The sequence below is a fragment of the Polypterus senegalus genome, chromosome 1, assembly GCF_016835505.1.
Source record: "Polypterus senegalus isolate Bchr_013 chromosome 1, ASM1683550v1, whole genome shotgun sequence".
NCBI lineage: Eukaryota > Metazoa > Chordata > Cladistia > Polypteriformes > Polypteridae > Polypterus > Polypterus senegalus.
The window spans coordinates 212032298-212046295 of record NC_053154.1 but is presented as its reverse complement, the minus strand read 5'-3'; the positions used below and the strand labels follow the sequence as shown (position 1 = coordinate 212046295).

The window sequence follows — 13998 nt, the reverse complement described above, 5'->3', positions numbered from 1 at the left end:
TCAGTGAGGCGAACTAGCCCTTAGAACACCACAGCTAACGCTCCTTCATGGAGCCCCAGCTCATATTCTGTCTCCTCCTTCCAGGTGGCCAGATCAATCTTCTAAGACTATCTTTCACATCTTTTAACCTCCTCTCCTTGTATTCTTTTATTCCTCCTTTTATTTTGATCTTTCAGTTCCTCCATCTTTCCTTGTGCCGACCCATATATATATACACTCACGTCTCCATGGATGCAGTGCCTTAACACGCTGCAGGAAGCCAATAAAGCAATTGAAGACAATCGCACCCGCATATGTAGGTGTGACTTGCTCCAACTACCTCATTAACTCCCCATGGTCGTGCAATCGCGCCCACCGAGAGCTACATGGCTCTATGGATTTAAAACTGGCCCTTTTTCTTTTTTGAACCCGTGGACCCGCTATATCACAATTTCATGTTGTGTGCAGAGTCACTGTAATAAACAATTAAAAAAATAATCAAATTAATCTGTAACAAATAAGAGGCAAAACTTATATTTCCTGATACATTTATACTAATATTGTATGTTGCTATTATTTATTTATTGTGATATGTCACAGTACTTTTATTTATTTGTGGTTTTTTATTCTTTTTATAGAATTTTATCCACAATATTCCTCCATACCTCTTGTCTTACATGCTCTCTTTTTCATCACTCATTGTGCTTTACTCTTTTAATCACTTCTTGTATGTCACTCTCTTAATTTCTCCATGTGCCTCACATTCTGCCTTTTTAATCACTCCTCATGTTTAACGCACTCTGTCTTAAAACACACCACACGTCACACATTTTAACATATTCTCATTTAATCACCCCTCATGTGTCACACTTTTTGACTCAGATCTCCTCTTTTTCGCTTTTGCCCTGCAGTAATGACTTCAGTAAGCTTGTTGCTGAGGAGTACCTTCGTTTCTTCAACTTTTCTGGAATGAGTCTGGATCAGGCACTACGGTAAGCTCATGTTGCTATGAACGGGGTCCCTTTCTTTGCGCAGGACTATATATTGCTAGCTGCCAGTATACTGAACCAATGAAACCAACTGAAAGTTGAAGTGCACTTTGTGTCATTAATTAAAATCTAAAAGTGCACTTTCTGTCATTAACTATTCTAGATAGAGATCTTGTGGCACTCTGATGACTTTTGTCTTAATTCAGTTCTGTAATCCTTTCTTGGCTGCATTAGGTGCAAGGTCTATATGGGACACCAGTCCATCATTGGGCACAACTGCCTACACTCACACAAAGGGCCATCCTGCACATTAGTAGTAACCCCATACATATCAGCCATTATTAACTGTAATCTGTGTAATGCACCATTCAGAATCTGACTGAGCATTTGTTGTACTGCTGAAGGAATGGACAGTACATTTGCCTTTTAGTTGAGAGTTTTAAGTTAACTTAACAAATATATTTTTGGAATATGGAAGAAAATTACACAAAAAAGCCATGCAGACACAATGAAACTTACAAACTCCACATAGAGACCTGGTCGAAATTGGAAACTTGATTTCAGGATCTGTGATGCAGGAGTGGTTACCATTGTGTCACTGTGTAAAAAATATCAAATGAAATGCACAGAAGATTGATTCTATAATTGGCAACACATTGCTTTTACTTGCTAGTTAACAAAGCTGGTTCATTTTGAATTGTGATAGTTTCTCTCAACATGCTCATTGTCATGGCCTGACTTCTTTTTTCAGGGCCTTTTTGAAGGAATTTGCACTCATGGGGGAAACTCAAGAAAGAGAAAGAGTTCTGTCTCACTTTTCACGAAGATATCTAGCTTGCAACCCTGACAGCATCCCTTCAGAAGGTAAGCAGACTTGAATGGCATCTGCTGTTTTATTTCTTGAACATTGCAGTAGAGCAGTTGTGTGCTAGTGAGGAAATGTGACAACTGTGATGTCTGATTTATTTTTTTCTCTCAGGTTCTATTTTTACAAATATGTGTATGTGGGCGGGGGGGGTTGGTGGTGGTGGTACTTTTTCAAGATTACAAATGATTGGGAAAATGGTTAGCATAAGTGTCCTAAGCGTTCTTCAGATCAACATCATTCAGACAGTTCCTTTGCTAATATCCACGTTTTCACCACTTGTATTTGGTGTCACCTTATTTTGATCCACATAAGGCTATGCCTTCTTCTATAATAATTCAAAATTGTTTTTTATTGCAACTAAGCTTTCAATTACTGTGCAGGTGTGGATCAGCTCCATGCTACCAGTTGCATCCCAGGAGCCTTTCTTTTTCTGTCTGGACTCGTACTTTCCTTTATCTTTCATTTTATTCTTTTATTTTCTTTCTGATTCTCCACTTTCTCGTGCCAGCTCTTCCTTATATGCCTCTGAGGGCGTCACATCCCAAACACAAACTGCAGGAAGCCAATGAAGTAGCTGAGACAGACAGCACCCTCATGTGCAGGTGTGTCTCACCCAATTACTCCACCAACCCCCTGCAGCCGATTGAATATGCACATCCACAGAGATCGAGCCAGCCAGTTATTTATATATTAAGGTCTTTATCTTCTCTGAAAAGAATCAAGGATCATTTAAGATCTACAATGCAACAAAATAAGCTGAATGCCCTTGCACTTCGCTCTCCCACCCTGGTTTGGTTTACCGGATATACAATTTAAAGAGATTGTTATTTTCATGGGAAATGTTACATATGCGTTATTTTCACTTTTACTTTAAAACTTTTGTATAAACAATACTTTATTTCCGGCCGCAGGCATGGTTAAATCTCTTTCTTGCAGGACGTATAACACTGCTCGCATTGTGAATGTGGGGGGCGGTTGAATGGCCGCTAAGTTGATGCCTTCAGATCAGCTAATATCTTTCTGCTGCTGCTGCTGGCAAGCTGTATGTTCTGTTTGTCGCGTTGCGTGTTGGTATTTAAAAGCCTGTACAGCAGCTGTCCTTTTGCCACTTTGCGTATCTGCCACTCGCATTGTTATGAGGGGGTGAAATGATTGGCTGAATGCATGCTAAGGAGTAGTGGTTGGATCATCTGCTGGCTTGCTGCTGCTGGCGAGCTGCGTGTTTTTCTTGTCTTGCTGCGCGTCAATCATTTCAAAGCCTGTACAGGAGCTGTCCTTTTGCCACCTCATGTCTCTTCTGCTCGCGTTGTGAAGGGAGGATGGAGGGCTGATCGCACACAAGAGCTGGGAGCACATGAAGTGTGTCTGCCAAAAGCATTCCAACAACTGCTAGGTTAGATGTCTGTGAACTTGTTTTAAATGTTCTCTCACTGCCTTGTCTCGTGTGATGTTAAAGTGTCTCTCGCGGGACACCAAATTGTCTTCTGAGAAGATCACGTCTCATCTCCCAAGTCTCCCTTCCAAGATTTTTTTTTTATAATAGAGAGATCGGCCACCTTATTCTAAGCCATGGACCCACTACACCACAATCACTGATGATTAAAGATATTATGCACATGCACATCTCCCCCCAAACGCTGGTCTCCTGCCCTCCACATCCTCCACCCCAGATGAACTTTGCTTGCATTACAACCCAACTTTGAGCTTTCCTAAATGAGGACTGGAGAGCACTTTTAAGACCTGACTCAAGAGTGCTTCAAGTGTTATGTAGACATACCTGAAAAGTATGTCAAAGTCAGTGTGGTCCATGGTAAAACAGATCATCTTTTACCATGGAGTTCCATCTAGCGGTTCCCTGAAATCTCTGCCCTATGTCCATGATGCCTACAAATCCCAATTAATCCTGCAGCTGTGTGAAGTATGGGGGCTTCAGTCTGCTGCTATCCCCCTCAAAGACCTGTGAAACCTGAGGCAGAGTATTACAGTCTAGTTTAACATCCATCTTAGTACAAATCACCAACAACTCTTTGGTATCTCATCCAGGGAGTGTCCTGAACTTCACATCAGGCGGGACTTCAAACTCTTCACAATACGCTTTGGCAGCATGCTGTTGTATCATATTTTATCCAGCATAAAACAAGACCAAAGGCTGTCATACCTTATAAGTGGAGAATCCAATACCAAGCACTCTAAAAAGTAAAACATTTAGTTATTGTCCATAAGGCAAAAAGGATGAACGAATAAATTAAAATTGAATAGAATTTTCAAAGCAACTAGTTCTTTCCTAGAAGACCATTGGCCTTATTTGTTTGACAGGGTGGTTTCTCCATTTCCCCCTTTATGTCATGCTCAACCACACAAACAACGATCACACTGTACAATGGGTGGTGGGATATTGTTATGAGGAAAACAAGGGGAAACGTCTCAGTCAACAGGTACTAAAGATAAACAGTGGTGACGTACCCTGGGTAGTCCCTTTTTTACAAGAGCCTGGTCTACAGCATATAAATGTGTTTACAAGTGATTGCTTCACTGAACCAGTCGTACAGAAGCTGGACTTATGAATTTGTCAATGATATGTGACTCCTGCAAGAAAAAGCAAATGATCTGAACAGACAAATATGAAAATTAAGGCATAAGGTCAGAGCTGAAGGTAAAGTAACACACAAAACCAGAGGTCTAGTAAGACACTGGAAGCAATAATATGGTCATTCTTTGTAGAACTGTAGACATCTTGATAGGGTACCTCATGAAAGGTTTCTATTAATCCTAACACCACCTACTACCATGTAGCTAGTTAGGTAGTTAGAGAAATGGATCCTGAGAAAAGAGTCAGCATCAGCGACCCTACAAACTACTAAATCAATTACACAATCATTAGGAAGAACTAACAGAAGTAGTTAACAGAACAAACCTCAATCAACAAGTGACCCTGTAGCTTTCCACCAGTGACACTTTGCTTCAGCTACATCCTGACTTTAGCTTCAAATGTCCCTAACAAGTGGTGGCTTTCCAAATCATCTATGGAGTAAGGGTAACACATTACAAAGTTTAAGCTGCTAGTCCACAGAAGGTCATAGCAGCATTTAGAGAAACTCTAACTCTGAGCCATCTTTCACTATTTTAGTAGCTTTCATTATGCTTAACAAATGAAGAAAACAACTATGAAAGGCTGTAGCAGGATTTCACTGTTGTGTCTTGAGGAAGTCCTGCTGCCATTCTGCTTCATTGCTTGGAATACGTATCTGTTGAAAAAGAAGATGTTAATATTAATTTAAATATTCTGAGGCCATTTTAATGCTCTGTGGTAACCACATGGGTCCCGGCACCGCCTTGGCTAATTTAATACTGGGTAACATGGGCCTGCCGCTTAGGACATTTAGTGTCTTTGTGTCAGTCCCCTGTCTGTCCGCAAGTTACAAGTTAGCTAAGAATTGTCTTCCCAGGCACCCACTACACATATTGTGCATTGCATGCTTACACCCTATGGTGGCCACTATCTTCTCATGCTGTCAAATACAGATTTCTTTTCCTCTTTCTAACATACTCCCCACCTCACCTTTTCATTCCCTACCCCTCTATATCAAGGTACCACTTCCATCTGTGGTACCCCTTTACTAATGGAAGAGCAGTGATTTTTTAAACTGGCTTGAAATATAAAAATTTCCAAACATCCTGAAGAAAAAGTGCCATTTTTTTAAATTGAGCTCAGCTTGTGAAATGAGTTTTAGAAATCGATTCTTCAGTCAGCTTTCCTCTTCTCAGTTATTTTAAAGAACCCCACAATCAAATTATCATATCCAATCATAGCATGTTTCCACCAATAATTTTATTTATTTATTTTTTATATTTGTTTCTTTCATTCTTCTGTGCGGTGCAACAAGGTTCACAGTGAAAGGAACCACTCTTATAGAGAATGAGGCCTGATTGAATGGCTGATTAAACCATTCAGTTATGCAAGTGCTCTTACGTGTGACCCTTTTTCTGTTTCAGATGGCGTTCATACATTAACTTGTGCCCTCATGCTGCTCAACACAGACCTCCATGGCCATGTGAGTTGGATTTTAAGTTTTAATGATACTTGCTCAGAAATGTACTAACTGAACTATCACTGACTGAGAGCTTATGCTTGATTGGGTGACTTGTGGATCTCTCAGAGCACATAGAATGATGGATAAAATTCAAGGGGTTCTTCATAGACATGTAATTTAGAACAGGGAAAGTATGAAAATGAATTTAATAAATCAAGGAATAAAATCTAACTTTACCTTGAGTACATATAGCCTCTTACTCTTTCTTTAACTATAGATGGCCTTGTGTGTTCCCTTGACCTGAAACTCCTAACACACCAGAATTCTGGCCTTACTCTTTCTATTGCATGATGCTAATCCTACTTGTATGATAGTTTATATTGTGGGGTTTTTTGTGTGTGGGTGTGTTTTTTTTAATGATCTGCCTGTCAATTATGCTGGACCCCTTATTATGTCCAAAGATAGGCCCTCAGTTGTGCAGCAGCAGTGCTAACCACTGTGCCACCATTCCTCCCTGAGGTAAAATGAATAGAATTAAATATAAGGACAGTAAAATTTCTTGCAGGCAGGAAACATGAATTCACTCCAAATTCACTCCAAACCTCCAAAGGTTCGATAGTATGTACTCACCTCTTGCAAAGCAAAAAGTGCAATTACAAATTTATAGAAGATTATAAGACACAAATACACAGACACATTTCCAGTTTCCTTCAATGAGAATGTTTTATGTTTGTATCTTCTGTTAATTTCTAGATCACTACTACAATCAGTATTATATACTCAGGGGGCTATCCCATCCATAACTGGCTGCTACAGCTCTGTGATGTCATGCTGGCCTTGCAAAGCATCATGGTGTACTAGGAAAAAAAAGTTAATCTAAGCCAACCGTATAGTGGATTTTCAGGAAAATAATTGGTGGATATAGTCAGCTTACAAACCCACCAAATGTGTTGTGAGAAACACTTAACTGAATTTCGCTGGTCACTTTCACTTTTGTTGTTAGTTTTTACTTCCTCCAATACGATTTCCATATGACATGTTCAGCATGTTAGTTGAATAGATAATGCAAAAGAACAAAGAATCAGTGGGCTCTTTGCTTCTTTTTTGGTTGCTATGTAGGAATCAGGATGTGGATGTCTTTTAGTAGGATCCATAATTTATTTTGTGTCCCTCCTCATCCCCTGAAATAATCTTAAATGCATTCCCCCTCCTATTTGCTGATGCAGAATTGGTCGTGTTTAGTTTATACTGTCAACATGTTAGATCAAACCAACAGGGCCCATAATTGATAGACTTTCCTTGATCGCCTTTCTTTGATCTCAGTAGATCAAACTAATCACTTGACTTTTACAGCATCTCCTGAATGTTCTAATGAGCTGCGTTCAATGCTTTGACTAAATGTTCTCTTGTTAGTTTGAAGAACTCAAGCAGTGTTCTTATAGAGAATGATACGTTATAAAAGTAAATGTGCTTTGCCATAATTCACCTAATTCATCTAATTAAGAGAGTACTTAGTTAAAGAATTGTTTTTTAAGTTTTTAAATGACAGTCTGATGATAAGCCAAAAGAACCACTGAGCATTGAGGCTAGCATAAATGTTCTGAAGTAGTTCTTTATACCCCTAGACTATGGTGGTTGGACGCACCCCCTTGTAGATCATAGCGTGTTCAAATTCATATATAACATCGGAGAGTAGGGGGATTAGGGGATTATCCATGAAGATTCGAGTGCATTCATAATTGTATATGAAATCAAAGAGTGGGGTGTGGGTATAACTAATAAGGACTGGGAGAAGAAATGTACATCAAGAACCAAGTCAATATTTTTCATGTATCACAGAATCAGAAACCAGAAATCATAGTTCAGAGTTTGCAACACACAAATCTTTTACTAGAAAAGACATTTGTTTTAACTTTTGTGAGAAGAAATATTCTCCAGACATTATAAAGGTTTGGGGCAACCACCCATATATTATATCCTGGCTGCAAAAGTTTGAAAATAATTGAACAAAAATGTTCACAAGACTGAATCCAAAGCAGAACTCCCAGGCTGGATGTAAGATGGCGGTTTTAAAGGACTGGAGAGGAAGTGACGTCATCGTGGCTGGAACCAGAAGTGACATCATCCAAACTGCCGCTGGACATCATCCAAGGCCCCAGAACCGAAAGTGACGTCATTCAAGACACCGGGACATGGTGGGATTTCCTGGGCATGGTCTGCAAGGAACAAAGAAAGACAGTCAGCACACCTTGCCACCCCCTGCTCTCATATGGTATTAAAATTGCTCAGGCCCTTTAGCTGTCTCCTATTCACACGTGTGACACTTTATAATATTGGATGACCAGGATGTGCACTACACCATCCTTTATGGTGTCACAGGAAAGAAATTACATGCAACATACTCCTGGTTTGACGGGCAGCACTCCAACAATATTGCAAAAAAATTGGGAGTGGATATTTGTGGAGTAAACTGCCAGACAATGGTTATATTTTTACATTATCTATATTAAAAGACCATCAACAAAAAATCAAATTAATAATATATTGAACAATAACAGTAAGGTTGAATAAGTCGGATTCTGCAACTGCATGAAAAAAGGTAAACAGAAATAACCCAAAAGTTGATAGAAATTTACGTTTTGTACCTAATACTTGTATGAAAAATTTGGTTAATCTAAGTGAAAGCGTACTCAAGTTATCATGTTTACGCACACACACACACACACACACCCACGCACACACACACACAGACAGACAGACACACATACATAATTACAAAAATGGTACTTTTGGACTCTAAAAAGTCTAAAAAGTTGAGATTCATCAAAATCTCAAAATGTAACTTTTGGAGAATTCCAATATTTTCCCTATACTTTGTATACAAGAAAGTCAGAGAGGTCTAAAACATTGAGATTCATCAAAATCTCGACATCAAATCTTTGGACGATTACGATACTTTCCCTAATACTTTCTATACGAGAAAGTAAAAAGAAGTTTCAAAACAGCTGTGTAAAAGGAAAACAAATATCTTGTCACAATAAGATATTAATTATTTACATCTATATCTGTAGCTCAAAGACTTATAATGGTATGTGAAAGGAAATTAACCGAATCCAGAATAAAGAGAAAAAATAAAATAATTCAACTCTTCACATTTCTTTTAAAAAGAGGTTAAAAAGTCAATACACAGATTAACAAAATCAAAACGATGAAATTGATGTTTCAACTTTTTAGTCTGCCAGCAATGATAAAATTAATCACTAGATTTACTGTACATTCACTACTGCCTTCCAGCTCTGGAGTGTGAGCGATGGAAAGGGTACCAGGAAAGATCAAGGATAGCTTTGCATGCTTGTATCATACACACATTGACGAAAGGAAAGGCAAGCGCAGAGAGTTAGTAACTTTCAAACACACTTAATCCAAGTGTTATCTTATTCACTCTTAAGTCTTATTCACATTTCTTGAAAATAAAAGATGAAAAAATTAATACACTGATTAAAAAAACAAGTGGATGAAACTGGTATTGCAAAGTTCCGATGTTTTAGTCAGCTAGCCATGGTAAATTTTAATTACTGGATTTATATTCACTACTGCCTAATAGCTCCAGAGTGTGAATGTGAGCAGAATGGAAAGACACATCTTGAAGGGACATGGACGACATATAACGAGAGATAGAATTCAAAAATAGTCATGGGCTAAGCAAAAAGTCAAAACCAGGAACTGGACAAAGAAAACCGATTGTAAAATTTGAAATACTGGAACTACCTAAATGACTTTTTCCTAAATACTTATATGATAATTCTAAAGACATTTTACAAAACTTGGACACGGTTATCACTGCACTGATATCTTTTATGATGATATGTTGTACGCAACACCACCAACCAAACACATGACCACCAATCAGTGCCGTTGCAACAAATAACATGTCCTCAACTGAAAAAGGACACAAGATAATGTCATGAACAACACTATAAAAATTATGACAGTAAGAATGTCACATCATATTAGCAAAAAAACAATTCCCACTGAAGAGCCCTAAGTTAAAATCCCAGCACTGTCTGTGTGGAATGTATAACCTCTCTGGATCTTCCTTCCTTCCTTCACTTAATTATTGGCCTCATAACTTCTTCTTCTTCTTCTTTCGCCTGCTCCCGTTAGGGGTTGCCTCAGCTGATCATCTTGTTCCATATCTTCCTCTCCTCTACATCTTGTTCTGTCACACCCATCACCTTCATCTCCTCTCTCACCATATCTATAAACATTCTCTAAGGCCAACTGATTTCTCTAAATTCTCCCCTAGTGGATGAGTGTCCATGAGTCTGCTTTGTGCAGATCTAGTGTTCCATCCAGGGCTGGATCATGTATTGTATTCAGGGTTTCTGAGAGAGGATCTGGAAACTGCAACACTGAAGTAGATAAGCAAGCTAGAAAATGGATGAATGTTGGGGAAACCAGAGGCATTCTAGTCGCCCCAACCCCGACATAGACAGGCAGAGACAATACAAGACAGCACATGTTTATTTCCTTGGCAAAGCACTTTTCCCTCGCTCCCCACAGCAGTACATTATAATTAAGCAGTACCACATACTCAGTCTCTTGGTTCTTCTCATATCTCTATTTCAAGTCACTTCCTCCTCTGCTCCTTCTCACAAGCATTGTCCTCTTCCACCTCTTTTATAGGGCACCAGGAAGTGCCCCAGGTGCTCCACGACCTTCTTCCAGCATCACTTCCAGGTGTGTCGGAAGCAGTGCCACAAAGGACTCAGTCGTACCTGCAGCACCCCCTGGCGGCACCTCTGGAACCCAGCAGGGCTGCTCCAAACTCTAGTTCTCAGCGTACCCTGTGGGAGTCCGTGGTGCTACAGCAACCCAGGGGGGCTGCCCTCTATTGTCCCAAACAAGGTCTCTCCCTCGGTCCTTCGACAAAGCTTGCATCCTAGCCAGGTAAAGGCCCTTACCATCCGTCATAATGGATTCATGAATAGTAGATTCAGCAGATAAGCTCAACTGTGAAATGTCTTTTTCCATGTACTGTAAGCAGCACAAAAATAGTACATTGCTGGTTAAAAAAACTAACGGCAGAATGCTAACAATTTACAAGTGTTAATTTGAGATAAATAACTTAGATGCATGAAGAATTGTGATTATACTGTACACCCCTTTTCTATCTATTTAAATATTTGTCAGATAAAACTAATCTTCTGAGTAAACAACAAAAGGCATATCTAATGAGATACTCTGTTCTCCTCTCTTGCCACATGCAACTAGCAATTAAATCCATTTTAAATACTGGGTTGGGATGAAAGCTGAATACTGCGTGTGACTAAGGCAGTTATAACTAATCAAACTTTTGTTTTGCTCCCAAGTCTTGAAAGAGAAGTCCACCTCTGTGGAGACATGATAAAGCATTTGTCATAAGGTGGTATACCCATGACAGATAAAAACCTCTCAGAATATGAGATCAAGGGTAGCTTTGCTTTACATGTCTGTATTGTGCACACTTGAAAGGAGGGAAAGGCAAGATTAGAGAGTTAGCAACGTTCTCAAACACTTTTAATCCAATTCATGGACATGTTGAGTCACATACGATCCTGGCCATATCACTCATGCACCTCCAATTGGGATGCAAAATGAAAAATTGAATGGGTACAGGATTGAAGCCCAGGGTACTGAATCTGTGCAGACTGTGCTGTCCTGCATGCACTGGATTCAGAAAGCATTCAGACCTCTTCCCTCTCTACACACTTTATTGTGTTGTACAGTTAATTTTAAATTGGCAGATTTTCCATTTTTGCCTATCAAACTACACTCAGTACTCAATAATGACAAAGTGAAAATATGTTTTCAGAAAGATTTGCAATTATATTAAAAATAAACTAACATCTCCCATTCCTGTAATTATTCAGACCCTTAAGTCAGTACTTTGTAGAAGCCCCTGTGATGACAATAATAGCTTCAAGTCTTCTTTGGTACAAGATTTGCACCCCTGCATTTGAGCCATTTATTCTGTGGCAGATCCTCTCAGGGTCCATAAGTTTGGATAGGAAGCATCTGAAACGACCATCTTCAGGTCTCTCCACAGATGTTCTATGGGGTTTAAGTCTGGGCTTTGGCTGGACCACTCAAAGACAGTCATGGACTTGTCCTGAGGCCACTCTGGTACTGTCTTGGCTGTATGCTTTGGGTCAGTGTCATGTTCAACGTGAACATACATTCTGGATTAGGTTTTCTTCAAGGAACTCTCTGTTTTTGGCTGCGTTCATCCTTCCCCCAATTGTGACTAGTCCCCCTGTTGCTGCCACCTAGTAGCAGCCCCACAGCATGATGCTTTCACCACCATGCTTCTCTGTAGGGATAGTATTAGGCAGGTAATGAGCAATACCTGGTCTTCAACAGAAACAGTGCTTGGATGTTGTCTCAAAGAGTTCGATTTTTGTCTCATTACACCAGAGAATCATTTTCCTCTTGTTCTCAGTCCTTTAAATACTGCCATCCCAAGCAGTAGTTTGCTACCCTACCAAAAATGCCTGATCGATGGAGTATTGCTGAGGCAGGTTCTCCCATCTCAGGAGAAAACATCTGAAGATTTGTTGCTGTGACAATTGGGTTCTTGGTCAGCAAACAAAAAACGCATTACACAATTGAGAAGGCAGCAAAAGAATATAAAGCGTGTGACGCATACAAGTATATTCATAAGTGCAGCTACTGCGGAAACAAAGCACGGTGTAAACCTTAAGTTTAAATTAAGTTCATAGACAGGCTGTCGCTGGCGGTTTTCATGTCTACGACAAATACGATATTCGTGAGATACAAGTTTAATGAGAAGACGCAGAGTATAAACGAGACTTTTGATCACATTGTAACGGAATTAAAATTGCTGTAACGGAGTTAAAATTGCTGGTGAAGGACTGTGCTTATGCAAACGAATAGGAAAGCAAGGTGTAAAGCTTAACTTTAAATTAGGTTCATAGACACGCTGCCGCTGGCGTTTGTCATGCCTAAGACGAATACAATATTCGCGAGATACAAGTTTAATGAGAGGATGCAAGGTATAAACGAGACTTTTCATTACTTTGTAACAGAGTTAAAATTGCTGGTGAAGGACTGTGCCTATGCAAACAAAGTGAGATGGTCAGGGATAGAATAGTGTTTGGCACAAACTCAGCAAAAATGCGAGAGAAACTTTTAAGTGCCGGGTCTGAGCTAACATTAAATGAAGCTGTGGACATCGCAAGATCGCGCAAGATAGCACAAGCACAGCTGAGAGCCTTCGATGCATGTAATCTGAGCGGCTCACGTGAACTGACTTTGCAGGACTGGGAAAGGTAAACCCGTGCATGCAGTGTGTGATGTCTCAGATAAAGAGGAAGACAAGCTGTTTATTGATGCAGTAAGAAAGGAACAACCCTCTGAAGCTGAACAAGCCTTTGTAGACATATCAATAGGAAAGCAAGGTGTAAAGCTTAAGTTTAAATTACGTTCATAGACACGCTGCCGCTAAATATTAGCAGGCAAATAATGCCTGTTAAACATCTTAGATTCATAAGTACCAATTTGGGTAGTGATCACTTAGACGAATGAAACCTGTTATCTTTACAACTTTTGACAACGAAGTTGAGATGGTCAGGGATAGACTAGAAAAACACAGAATGTAACATGAACACAAAACATCTCTAAATACGAACCTGATTGAAAGAAATAATGATAATCAAATCCTTGATGACAGCAACACTCATAACAGTCACAAAACAATTACATTGACAATCATGTTACGTTATTTTTAAAAGTTTTCCTTTTCTTTTTCATAACTTCTTTAACACACTACTTCTCCACTGCAAAGTGCGGGTATTTTGCTAGTAATCTATATTGTTAATAATTAAACATGTAAAGACACGGTGTCGCAGCGCTAGTGATGAGCTGGTGACTATTCAGGAATTGTTCCATATGCTTACATATGATACTCAGACAGTAGGCTACGACTCGCCTTTTCACGGTGACTTTGATATCTGACAACTTCTTTTGTATTTCGGCCACTGTGTGACTTTGTGAACTTGAACTTTCGAGTTTCTCCGACACTCTATGTCACTCAATCAACATACCACTGTTTAAACCAACAAATATTTCA

The 13998-nt window shown here is 39.5% G+C and overlaps 1 protein-coding gene across 1 annotated transcript in view; it reads left to right on the top strand.

The window, feature by feature from the left end:
- Positions 1–13998, top strand: part of LOC120538928 — a 179684-nt gene that overhangs the window by 53648 nt on the left and 112038 nt on the right. Inside the window, exons 6-8 of the mRNA XM_039768552.1 lie at positions 891–971; positions 1720–1832; positions 5830–5888. Coding sequence (XP_039624486.1) covers positions 891–971; positions 1720–1832; positions 5830–5888 — 253 coding nt within the window. The remainder of the gene's footprint in view (positions 1–890; positions 972–1719; positions 1833–5829; positions 5889–13998) is intronic.